The sequence below is a fragment of the Talpa occidentalis genome, unplaced genomic scaffold (genome assembly GCF_014898055.3).
Source record: "Talpa occidentalis isolate TD23 unplaced genomic scaffold, MPIMG_talOcc4v2.1 talOcc4.10, whole genome shotgun sequence".
Lineage (NCBI taxonomy): Eukaryota > Metazoa > Chordata > Mammalia > Eulipotyphla > Talpidae > Talpa > Talpa occidentalis.
Window position 1 is genome coordinate 4,336,473 of NW_023600993.1, and position 12,911 is coordinate 4,349,383.

At 62.1% G+C, this 12,911-nt stretch overlaps 1 protein-coding gene across 1 annotated transcript; it reads left to right on the plus strand.

Annotated features, from left to right (window-relative positions):
- The first annotated feature begins 463 nt into the window (after positions 1-463).
- Positions 464-10,390, plus strand: CAV3 (caveolin 3). Its single transcript, XM_037519636.2, has 2 exons — positions 464-577; positions 10,036-10,390. Exons 1-2 carry the CDS (start codon positions 464-466, stop codon positions 10,375-10,377), a joined length of 456 nt encoding a protein of 151 aa, XP_037375533.1. The 3' UTR covers positions 10,378-10,390.
- The last annotated feature ends 2,521 nt before the right edge of the window (positions 10,391-12,911 follow it).

Genomic DNA, 12,911 nt, shown 5'->3' on the forward strand with positions numbered 1-12,911 from the left:
AGCCCGACTCACGCCTGGGCCTCTCTGCTCTCCCCAGGGGTAAGGAGAGCCTCGACTACTGCCTCATTTTTCAAGTGGGGACATGGTGGCCAGGAGAGGCGAGGTGAGCCCACACTCACACAGCTGTGAGAGGAGGGAAGAGGGCTGCCCTGGCCCCCTACCCCCGAGGCCCCACGGCTGAGCCACCCTGGGCATGCAGGGGATGCCAAGCGCCCCCTTTAAGGCGTGCTGGGCCTGCCCGGCGAGCGACAGTCTTAATTTTAGCTTGGAGGCCTGCCACCGAGCGCTGGGCCAGAGGCCGGCTGAAGTTATGTGGGACAGCTGTCGGCCGGCATGCAGGGTGGGGCCTATTTAGCCAGTGGGGGCACAAGTCTGGGGACACTGAATTGGTGTCCCTAGCCCCAGTCTTTTTAGCCCCTCCTGCCCAGCAGCTCAGCGCTGCCACCCCGGGACCCCCGCCACGATGATGAACGAAGACCACACAGACCTGGAGGCCCAGATCGTCAAGGACATTCACTGCAAGGAGATCGACCTGGTGAACCGAGACCCCAAGAACATTAACGAGGACATCGTGAAGGTAGGCTGGGTCTGCTGGGGTCGGGTTGCAGAGCATCTGGGGGCTACCTGGGGAGGGCTCTACTTGCCATGTGGTCAGCTCCCCCGTCCAGAGACCTTCTCTCTTTGTCTTCTCCAAATCAACCAGACCTGCTTGCACAAGCCCCAAGTGAGACAGCTGCGCGCACAGCCAGGTGCCGGCGCGGTGGGGAGGCAGGTGACCAAGGAAAGGCCTCCTTCTACTCTGCCGCCCCTCCCCAGGGCTCCTGGACCTGGGCCTGGGCTGAAAAGAACCAGTGGCCAAGTTGGGCTCTTTTCAGTGCCAGGAGGCGTTTCTGCATCTGCCTGTGGGTGCAGGGTTAATCCCGGAGGGCAGCCGCCAGCAGGCCTGGCCCCTTGCAGGGACACTCACTTCCCAGCACTGCCTGGGGACTGGACCCCAAGGTGTGGAGGCCTGTCCAGAGCATACACCTGCACTCCCCTTGACCCCAGCTCTGGTGGCCAGGCCAGGGGCCTCCCAAGGGCCTCTGGGCCCCTGAATGTGAATGCCCAGGCGAGGGCCCCCCCCATGGTCTCTGCCTGAGTCAGGCCTCCAGACCCACACACTCAGCCTCCACTCGGGCCCCACAGGGAGCTTTCTGGAGCAGAATTCCTGGAGCAGGGGGCCCAGCACCAGCATCAGGGGGACTGGAAGAGCTGTTAACAGGACAAAACCTGGGGGCCTCAGGCCCCCAAGTGCATCAGAACCCAGGTCAGTCCCCAACAGGGAAAGCCACCACCCACGGCAGTGCCCTGTGTGACTGCTGTCCGGCAGCCCTGATTTTAAGGAAGAAAGAGAAACAGGTGCTGTGAACTCTCCTGAGATTTAACCCACGGGATCCCCAACGGTGTCCTATCCCTCGTAACCGTGGACAGCGGGGACCGGAGACCAGTGAGCCGTCCCCCTCCCCTGCACACCCGGCAGGTAGGGGAGAGGCGGGTGCAGCCTGTCCGGATCCGCATTTTCATCAGAAAGCCTTGGCTGTGCTCCGATTTCATCAAGCGCACAGAACGACATCGCCTCATTGCCCGAAATGGCTCCAAACAGTTTCTAAAGTCCTCCAATGGCAGGGTCAAGTATTGTTTTTACACTTTTATAAAAATTAAGCCCAGTTAGAATTCTTCACTTGCACAGGGCCGCATGTCAAGGCCAAGGGCTGCTTCTAAAGCTGGCCAGGCCTGGCACCACCACCTCAGTGGGGCGTCTCCCTCCCACGCTCCCTCCCACCCTGGGTCACGGCTGACGCTCCGGCTTTCAAAACACACCACAATCTGCCGCACCTGCTACTTCTCCTAGTTCACGCCCAGTCTCCAGCCCCCACGCCTGGAGCCGGTCACACCAACCAGCACACCCGGGGCTACCCCAGAGGCCTCTGCCTCCTCTCCTGTGGCCAATGGCCACTCCCCTTCAAGACTCTACTCAAATACCGCCTCCTCCAGGAAGCCTTTCCTGACTTCTTCAGGCAATCAGGAGCACCCACTACACGCAGGGCATCTCTCCCCACCCAGATCTCCCCACTAAGCTAGTATTTCTAGACACCATGAAGGGTGGGATGAGGGTCATAACAGCACAGTGTGACAGGTGCTGCAACAGGGGTGCCTAGGGAGGAATTTTACACACTAAAGGTATTGTTTAGGGGTGGAACAGTGTCTGCCATGGCTTGGGCCTTCCCCTAGAGGGAAGAGCCCCAGGCTAGGCCGACAGATCTGGTCTCAAACCCTGCCTTTCCACCCAAATACACTGGCCGAGGCACCCAGTTTTTCTGAGCCTGCTTCCCTGTAAAACCAGGCTCAGAGCATTTCCCCCTCTGGGTAAACCGACCTCAGAGCCGCTGCACAACAGAAACACCCCAGGCGATTACCAGGGGCCTGCGCTGGGCCTGGTGGGCAGAGAGCAGGGCAAGTGTGAGCTGAGCGGGAGCTAGAGGCACCCACAGGAAGAGAGTCAGCCCTGGGCCAGCTTTATACCCCAGGGCACCCCTGGGTATCCACTGTAGGCTGCTGGGGAGGGAGACAAGACCCCAAGGGAGGAGCACGAGCACGCAGTTTTTTAAAAAGGTGACAAGTGCAAAGAAGGTTCCAGGTCCTGCTGGGCCAGGAGTGAGCTGGCCCCAGGTTCCAGGGCCAGACCATCCCCAAGGAAGGACAGCGCCACAGGCAGCTGCTGGGGCTCCTCCCTCGGGCTCCTCCCTGGGGCTCCTCCCTCCCCCTGGGGCCACTCCCCTGGGGTTCCCCCACCCCTGGGCTGAGAGCAGCCTCCCAGAGGCTCTGAGCCCCAGAGACGCAGGACTTGAAGGCTAAGGAAAAGGCCCCAAAAACCACTTTGTGGAGAGGAAATGACTATTTGGCATAGATATCCGACTGTTCCTGGTTGAGGGAATTACTTGACTTCTTCCACTCACTTTTAATGAATAAGAAATGAAAAGGCTTTGAGATTTGGACGAGGGAGCACCCGACAGGGCTGGGTGACTGGCACAGGCCGGCTGGGCAGGCCGGTGCTGGGCTGGGAGGGGAGGAGGGGACAGTCTGTGTGAGCAGGTGGGGTCACCTGGCTCCTCCTACCCGCCGGGGGTGCGGGGGAGAAGAGGCAGGAAGGGAGGAGGGAGAAGCCGGCAGAGGGCACGGCGGGCACAGATGCTGGGGTGCCCCGGAGACCCAGGCTCTGGCCCCAACTCTGACGCTGCTGCTGACTTGCTGTGTGACTCTGGGCAAATCCCTTTCCCTCCCTGGGCTGGGAGTCCCTGGTGTGGGGAGAGGCTGGTGAAGGAGCCCGTCTTCTCCACCAGAGCTTCTGAGGTTCACAGAGAAGCCGTGACGAGAAGTCGGAGGCAGAGGCAGCCGGGGCTGTGGCCCCTCTTGGTTTTCCAGGGTCAAAGCTTCCTGCGGGGGGCCCGGCAGCGCCCTTGAGCCCAGGCTGGACAGTGCGGGGAGCGGGCCCTGGACAGTCCAGCAGGTGTCATCCATGTCTGTGGGGTTCAGGGCCAGGCCTTGGGCAGACTGATCCCCAACACTGCCTCTAGGCATCCCGACTGGGTGCCAGACCGTGCCTGGTGCTGGCTGTGTCGGGGGAGATGGTGGTGACCCAGGCAGCCCCCCGCTGCCCACAAGCCTTGTGCAGGTCTAGGGGCCCCGGGCCTCCCAGTTGTCCCGAGGGTACCTGAGGACCCATCCTCACCCACAGGCCTCCCAAGCCACTTCTGAGAGGGCCCAGGGCTGTCCCCAGCAGCCCTCGCTGTGCCTACGCTGGTAGATGCCACAGCTTCCAGCTTCCCGCCTGCGCCCCTCAGTCCTCTGGCAGGGGGTTGGGTGAAGGGTGCCAGCCCCTCCCCCTGCCAGCATCCACCTTCCGCAAACACCCTCCTCCTTCAGAAGGACACAGCACTTTGCCTGCAGCTCAGGCTCATGAACCCCCAGAGGCTCCCCGGCCACCTGTCTTACAAACTCTGCTCCCCGGGTTGGACCACACGGCCACCCCCCGAAGGACAGTGGGCTGACCTGGCTCTTTCTCCTGTAAAAATGTATGTAGAAGGGGCTAAAGCCAGAAATTACAACCAGATGAAGGACAAAGAAATCATCACTTTCCCCTGGGAAATGTCGCTTCGCAAGGAGGTGGCAGCTCTAAATGTGGAGGTGGGGTGAGGCTCCCCGAGGGGAGGGAACAGAGCAGCAAGGTCCGCAGGGCGGGGAAGGACATCAGACGGCGGAGCAGCGACCGTGAGGGCCAGGTGTGACCCTCCCACCTGTGTCCAGGGCAGACACTACTAAGGGCTCACAGCACGTGCCTGGAGGAGAGGACAGTCCGCCAACGGGAGGGCAGAGGGTCGCCCTCCCTGCCAGCCTCCCCAGTGGCAGCTCCTTCCTTTTGGAAAGGTTGGGCCTCCTGTCAAATACCTGTAAGATGGGTTAGAGGGGAAGCCCGCCCCAAGGCTTGTAGACTTAGTCCTGTGGGGCCGTCCGGGGATCAACTAGTCTAGAGTTTTCCAAAACATGGCCCACTGCTGGGGGAGCTTAGCAGGCAGACGCACCAGAAATCCTTCGCTGCAGGGCTGCTGAATATTCTGCACTTTCAAAGGCAAACATTTCCCCCTTGTGCTAGAGAAGATCAGCCCAGGCTCCGGAATCAGCGCCCGCCCCCTAAGGACACACGGTCTCATTCACCCTTGCTCTGTGAGGGTCAGCTGAGGGCTGAAAGCAACAGGCACTTGATGTCACTGTTCTGTGGGGTGATGGGGTTCTGTTGGGTAGTGCTGCTCGTGTCAGGGGGTCTCCCAGCAGCAGCAGGGTGGAGTCACCTGGACTGGAGTGCTAGGTAGTGCCATGGAGGGGGGCTCAGTTGGGGGGCTCCCTCTTCTGGTATTCTGGGGGCCACTCCATTCGTCTCCAGAGCAGGATATAAAAAAGAGCTGCCAATATGTTGGCTCAGGCCCCAAAGTCAACGTTGCCATGCCTTCCCACAGCCTAGTTCTGGAACTGGCCCAGCAACCCTCCTGTGTATTCAGGTGGATCAAACGAGGCATGCCAGGCAGCTGGGCTCGCTGAGAAGAGACAGGCCAGGACAGAGCTGGGGAGAGACTCATACTGGGAAATAAACTGACTCTGCCCCCCAAAATCTGATGCACAGCCTTGCCTAGGCCTCAGTGCGGCTCTTCTACTGCTCTGCATTCCTCTAGCTTGGCCAGAACAGCACTGGAGGGCAGCAGAGGGGCTGGGCGCAGACAGCCAGGGGGCACTGTCCAGGGCTGTGGGCCCCTGCTGGGGTCCTCTGCTGGGGCTCCTCTCCCCAGGAGCCCTGTCATCTCAGTCCCTTCCCAGACCCTTTACATGAACCCAAGTACCTACAGGCCCAGCCCTGGTGCCCCAGGTCTCCCCTCAGGTGCTCTGCACCCCAGGTCCAGCAGCCCCAAAGCCCTCCTCCCTGCACCGCACTCCTGCTTCAGCCGCTGCGGGCACCTGATGTCAGGTTCTGACGTCAGGACAAGGATCGCGGGGCGCTCTGCTTGTCCCGTGGGGCGGAGGAGGCCTAGGCAGAAACCAAGACCAGAGGCCAACGCCCATGGGCGATTGTGACGTGGGCGCCCGACGCCAGGGACTCCTGTTCCTGCTGCTGCCGCGCTCACCGAGGCAGGGAGCCGGCCCTTCGCAGCTGCTCTGCATTTTAGTGTCTGCCTCCCAGGCCGGCGCCTCGCAAGTTACCTGGGTGAAGGGCCAGCCCGGCTGGTGCTGCACCAACACTCCCGCAGGGCTTAAACGCGCCAGGAGAGAGGAAATGGAGAGCCGGCCTCTGCGAGACCACCTCCCACTTGCGTTACCCTCCGATGTAGTGGCGATACAATGACCCTGTCCAGTTCCCGCCAACGTTTCCAAATGCTTCCCCAAACTTCTGTGCTCACCTGGGGAGGGCGCAGGCCTGGGGACCTTGTTTGAAATTGCCAGGTAACTAGCCAGGAAAAGGCGCCTGTGTGGCAGGATGGGCACCGGGCCCGATCTCTATGATCCGAGCGGGCAGGTGAAGGGGAGAGTCCTGGAGCCCTCCGTGGCTTTTGTAGACTTTTCCTGGCATTTACCAGGTACCCGGCTCCTCGCCTCTCTCTGGGCTCTCCCACGTTCTCTCGGGAACTCTTGCTCTCCTGGTCTGGCTTTCGCTCTGTCGTTTGATGCTCTCTGCTGCTCTGCTGGCGTCCCCGTGACCCGCCCTTACAGGCCCAGTCTCAGCGCAGGTGCACCCACTTGCGCATGCCCACACCCCACTCCAGGTGCCGCCATCAGGCGTGCATTCGGGGCCGCAGGTCCATCATCCACCCTCATGGCGGGAGGGCAGAAAAGCCTGATGCTTTTTCACCTTACCCTACAGCGACCCCGTAAAATTAAGTCACCCCTTAAGTTTTCTGGCTCCAAACTCTCTCCATGTCACTAGGGGTCTTGGCCCAATCCTCTGGGTCTAGAATTAAAACAAAACCCAGGGGCCCAGCGAGGAAATCACGGTGCCCTAAGCCACGCAGTAACAGCAGCTCAGAGGCCAAGGGGAGCCTGGAGCAGCTGTCTCCGGCCCTGCCTCGAGCTGTTTCCCCACCCACAGATGCCCTGGACAAGCTGTCCAGAGCCCCAGATGCCCCAGGACTGAGTCACCAGGAATCTGGGGGACGTATTTTTGGTAGGGGGCGGCGACTGGCCTCCCCTGCATCCCTCCTCAGGACACCAGGCCCTGCGCCTTCCCCGCCCTCGGAGCGGGGGCTGAGCGTTCCAATTCATCTACTCCTTCTCTGCTGTTCCAAAAATAAACGGGCCGGAGAGGGGACACCGCCCCAGGCAGCAGCCCGCTGCCCCCTCCCAGGCCCTCGTCCAGCCCATGGTCCAGCCGCTGCCTCGCCACCCTCACGAGAAAATCCACCTCCCCTCTGCTTCTGGAAGCGGATTAAGGAGTGGAGTCACCTGGCTCCTGAGACACTGGCACCGGCTCTGGCCCGAGCAGGCTCCTCCCCCACTCGGCCTCTCCACCCAGGCTCCCCCGGGGCGGCAGGCGGCGGCCCCCTGTGTGCAGCACAGCCCTCCAAGCCCGGAGCACCGTCCTGGTTCCCAGAAAGCCCAGTGTGGCGCCGCACATGGTGTCTGGGGGCGATTACTGGAAATAATTCCTATGTCACCAAAGGCTTCCGAGAAAAATGCAAATTATAAGACACAGCAGAGCTTCTTGAGGGTAGGGTTGTTACTGTAAGCAGAAAATGAGGGGAAGGACCCCTTCCATCCTGGGGCTGCGGGCTGTGCGACCGGGTAGCCTGACATGTGTCCTGCCTGGGATCTGGGTGTTGACAGATTTTCTGGAATATAGTTCATAGGAACTTCATAGAGACTGAGCCAATCATTCGCATTACTGGGCACATAGCAGGTGCAAGGAATTGTGCTAAATGCTGACTGGAGGTGGTGCCTAGCACAGAGTGGGTGCTGGTGATTACCTGTTTGTTTTTTTTAAAGATTGATCTATTTATTTATTTATTTATACATACATACACACATACATACATACATACATACATACATACAAGCACTGGGTATAGTCAGAAGTGCAGGAGGGTGAGAGAATTCACTAGAGCCAGAGCGGGGAACAGAACAGACAGACTGACGAAGCACACTGTTGCGGGGAGCAGCGGGCGCCACAGGAGAGGTCTGCCGCACCATGTGGGACCCTCGCCTGTGGCCGGGGATCGAACCGGCGCTGCAGAGGCTGCGGGCAGGTTCGCAGCCCAGCATTCAACTGCTGCGCCACCAGGGGAGGCCCTGATTACCTGTTTGCATGGGCAGATAAATGGATGGATGGTGGCTGACATGCATGGAAGAATGCAGGTGTCAGTGGGCGGGTGGGCGTTTGATGGGATGGAAGGACGGATGGATGGATGGATGGATGGACGGGTGGATGGACGGGTGGATGATGGATGCATGGGGATGATGCATGGGGGACAGATGGGTGGGTGCCTAGATAACTAGGTGGTGGATGGATGGATGGTTGGTGGATGAGGGTGGCTATGAATGGATGGACACATGAATCAACGGATGGATGTTTGGCTGTCTGGACAGACTGACGGATGGATGGCTGGATCAGGGTCCATGGACAGATGAATGGTAGAAAAATGACTTCCTCATGCCAAGGTTGTAAGACTGGCAAATCCACATTACAGACGAGGAACGAAAGCCCCAAGAGTCTGAGTTACTGCCGAAGCCACTCAGCAGATGAGCCACCGCGCCGGGTGCAAGCCCACCTTTGGGACTTCAGCTTCCAGCTGGGAGTGCTCCGTCACCCCCAGTGGCCAGTGGTTATTAATCAGGCGTGCGGGGCGAGAACACGCTCCTAGCGTTTACATGCCTTCGTTTCTCTCACGCCCGACACGCTGTGATGAACCTGGGGGCGCGGCACAGGGGGCCAAGCCGGCGCTAAAGACCCCAGAGGCAGTAGCGGCAGAGCTGGGCTCAAACCCCAGTGGGGCCGCTCCCACCGGGGCTCCTCCCACTCTGCCTCCTCGCAGAGGTCAGACATAGCCATCGGTGCTGGACGGAGGGACAGGCCGGAAGGAAGGGCACACAGGCTGGGCTGTGATGGGGCTGGAGGTCGCTGCCTCCCTGGGCAGGGCGGGGCCTCCTGGAGGCACATCTCACCAGTGGGCATGGGCCAGGCCCTGGAGGGTCATCACCCCTGTTGGCCAGCGTCCCCCCAGCTCTGACCTGGCCTGGCAGTCAGGACACCCAGGTTCAGTCCAGGCCCTGCCTCCCTCCTCTTGGCCTGTCTGCCCCCTGGAAAGTGAGGAGGCAAAGGGGTGACTCTTGGTTTGGGGGGTCCAAAAAAGGCAGGAGGGGCCAAAGGAGCGGGCAGGAAGGAGGCAGAGCCTGCGGGGACCACGCAGGGAGGCAGGTCTCCACCCAAAGGCCTCCCTCTGCAGGAGAATTCCTGGGGCTGCGCCACACTCCAGAGGCCAGTCTGGCTATGTGAGGCACTGGCCAGGGCATCCGACCGGTGGGGAGGGCAGCAGCCATTGGGATCTGAAACAGCCATCAGTATCCATGTTCCTCACTCTCTCACGCCATCACCCCAAGACAGGCAGCATCAAGTCCTGCCAGGACTCCTGCTGGGGCTTCTAACTCCCCATATGCACCCTCTTTCCCATCCCCCAACACTCCCACTGCAGCACCCGAAGCTGCTCATAGCCAGGCCCCACCCGAGATGCTCCCTGCGCAGAAGCCAAGGTCAGCCACTGTCCACCAGGGCTGTCTGCCGGCCTGCCCGCCCTCCCCTGCCCTGCCCTGCCGCCTCAGGCCAAGAGCACAAGTCCCTCTCTGAGGGCTCATGGGCTCCCCGCCTGCTCCAAGCAGTAACAGCTCCCTCAGCCATCATCTCTGTCCCCTTCTGGCTCCCCTACCTTCCAGTCTGTCTCCTACTCCAGGAAGCCTTCCTTGCCGCCCCCCGAGCTGAGACAACTGTCCCCCACAGGTGCACGCAGCCCTGTCTTTCCCCAAGCACTTGTCACTGCTGCGTACTTGGTGACACAGCTCTGGGAAGTCAGGACCCTTGGTCCACTCACCACCCCACCTGTAGGCACCCGCATACCTGTTTGGGATGACCAGGACTGCCCAGGCCCCAGGGGACACAAAATAATAGGAATCTGAGAGCCGCCGTGGATCCAGTCCTGCCCCGTAACTTACCACTGGCTTAAGGGAGTCGTTCAATTCCCAAGCGTTGCTACCAGCCATGAGATGAGGGGGTGACCCCGACCCTACTGCCCCTGGGCCAGGAGTGAGGCATCTGGAGGCTTATCAAAAATCCAGCCAGTCCCCCCCACTTCCCGCAAGAGCTCCAGGAGTGGCCACCGGGAGGGAGCTGGTCCTGGGGGATCGGGTGCTGCTCGCGGAAGCCTGGGGCCGGGGTTCTGACCGCTGGCCGCCCTCCCGCCGCTGCAGGTGGACTTCGAGGACGTGATCGCGGAGCCGAAGGGCACCTACAGCTTCGACGGGGTGTGGAAGGTGAGCTACACCACCTTCACCGTGTCCAAGTACTGGTGCTACCGCCTGCTGTCCACGCTGCTGGGCGTGCCGCTCGCCCTGCTCTGGGGCTTCCTGTTCGCCTGCATCTCCTTCTGCCACATCTGGGCGGTGGTGCCCTGCATCAAGAGCTACCTGATCGAGATCCAGTGCATCAGCCACATCTACTCGCTCTGTATCCGCACCTTCTGCAACCCGCTCTTCGCCGCCCTGGGCCAGGTCTGCAGCAACATCAAGGTCATGCTGCGGAAGGAGGTCTAAGCCCGGGCCCGCGCCACCCCCCAGGGCGGCCCCTCTCTTTAGGGACAGCCGTTTCCCCCACGACGGAGCACACAGTCCGGGGGGAGCCAGGAAGACGCCCTGCCCGGGCTGCCCAGCACCCCGTGGGAGGAGCGTCGCGCTCAGAGGCAGCTACTGCAAGTCCTTGCGTTCCGCGTCCCCGCCACCCGGCTGAGCCAGCAGGAGGCCCGGCCCCGCGGCCCTGCGCCTGGGAGAGCCGCCCGCGGCTGCTGGGGTGGGGGACGGTGCCAATAAAAGGTTTCGGCTGCATTCGGGGGACGCTGTGCTTGTGTGTCCATGAGGCCCGGTGCCCCTGCCCCAGACACAGCGGGGTCCTGCTCTCTGCCAAGCCCAGGAGCCGGCGCCAGCCTGCGCTCCCTGGGGGCCCCGGCTGCTGGGCCGACCCCGTGCTCCTGGGGAGATGGCTGCCCGCTGGCATCTGTCGCCCTGGGCTGGCCAGTGGGCAGCACCGGAGAAAGGCTGGGGCTGGCTGGGCCGGTGGGGGAGCCGGGACTAAAACCCCGAGCCCCCCTTTGCTGGCAGATGCCCGGGGCTTGCTCCTCACACCCCCCACCCCCATGCCAGGTGCGTCAGGCCCCCAGCAGCCTAGAGCAGGGAGGGGGCCTCGGGCCGAGCTGTGCCCTGGGGACGGGGAACTGACCGTGTGGCCTCGGCATGACGTAAAAGGCAACAGGAAGGGGCTTCCCACCTCCTCCCACTCACCCTGTCCCCCAGACCACGCCGTCTGACAGCCGGTGAGCCTCCCAGGACTCGTCCCGGAGAGAGGGGGGAGCGGCTCTCGTGGTCGCATCTGCTGGGAAGGGCCACAGATTTCTCGCCGGCGTCCAGCAGCACGTCAGCGCCTCTGCAGCAGAGAACCTTCTAGGCCTGTGCCCCCACCTTGGGGACCTTTTTTCCTCATGCACCATCGGCACGTACGTCATGAAATGAAGCTTCCACGCACTTTTCAGATTTTCAAGGGGTGTCACTGCTCGTGCCTGGCGGTGGGGCCGGCACCACGTTAGCCCGAGGTGGGGGGCAACCTCGCGGGCAACCTCGGCTGTGCTGGGCTGGGCTGCACTGTCCACTCGCGCCACCCACAACACAACACCGAGTGTCCATTCAGCTCTAAAATTTTACCAGGTTTTGTCCCCTAATTCTTCGTCTGGTAGTTCCAAGACAGGACAGCTGGCGGGTTTGCAGTGAACGCCTGTGCCCCTCCACCCACACCCTGCGGTGGACAGTCCCAGCTCCACATGGCCCCGGGGCTCGGCCCTGCCCGCCCTTCCCACTGTGGCCGTGAGTGGACGCAGCAGCCGGGCTCCCCCAGGGTCGGGACTGAAGCCCAGTACCGACACCCTCTCCAGGCCCGCCCTTTCAGACAGCTCCTGAAACCCTCGGGCCGTCCCGTCCAGGACCTGGGGCTCCAGACGAGAAGGTACCCCCATCCTGGCACCTGCTGGGAATTAATTTAACTACGACTCCAGGTGCTCACGCTGCTTTTCCTCTAGGGGCAGAGCGTAGCCGGGCCCACGGCCGGGACATCCCGAGAAAGGGCTGCGTGCGTGCTCCTCCGCAGGGCTCCGCTCCTGCCCGGCAGCCCCCAAGCAGGGGCACGTGGGGAGCAGGAGCCTCCCGGGGAGGGGGCCAGTCTGCTCAGAGCCCCATCACCAGGAGCTCTCCCTCAAGGCGCAGGTGGGGGCCCCGGGGCTGGGTGATTTTGGGTGGAGACCACACAGCCCCACGCCCATGGGAGGACACGGGCCCGAGGGTCCCTTCAAACAGCAACCTAGAACCCCCTGGATTCTCCAGAGTGTTCCCCATGACCCGTCCCCTCCCTGCTCCCCCATCCCAGGCGGCATCGTGCTCCGTGGCCACAGGGGGCTCCCGTCTGCAAAGCCAGACGCAGCCACTGCTTTGGGGGGGAACTGAGGCCCACACAATGTATGAAAACAGAGTTTATTGTGTGCACCTCCTACAAGCAGGTGAAGCAGCAGAATCTGGCAATGGCCACAGCAGTCCCGCAGGCAGCGCAGGGCACCCCAGGGCCCCCACAGACAAAATCAAGGGCTCTGCATCTTGCACTTAGTGGCGTTTCATTGCAGTTAAGCACTAAAAGGAGAAGCGCTTGGAAACCAGGATTGTCGTAAAAGGCAGCCTCCCTCCTCACGGCCCTCAGAGCCCCCGCCCGGCCCTCCCGACCCAGGAGCCCAAAGGACCGGACAGGCTTTATTTCTCAGGCACGGAGACGGGGCCCAGTGCTCAGACCCTCTGCCCATCGGAACAGCGGCACGTCCCGGAGGAGGGTCCAGGCCTTGGCGCCTGCCGGCCCACCTGGCGCTGTGGGCGGGTCTGAAGCTGCGGGAGATGCTCTGCGGGCTGCGGGGGGGTCAGAACCGCTGCGCCCCAGGCAGCCTCCGGGCCCCGTGGCACACAGTCTCCGGGCTTTACTACAAAGACAAGAAACAGTGACAATACTCTCCTCGCCAGGACGAGGCCCGGAGGGGAGGGCGCGT

What these genes read in the sequence shown, in the direction of transcription:
- CAV3 (XM_037519636.2), top strand. Translation starts at nt 464, where the DNA reads ATGATGAACGAAGACCACACAGACCTGGAGGCCCAGATCGTCAAGGAC. An exon ending in TTAACGAGGACATCGTGAAG is followed by an intron (nt 578 to 10,035) that starts GTAGGCTGGGTC and finishes CCGCCGCTGCAG; the next exon opens with GTGGACTTCGAGGACGTGAT.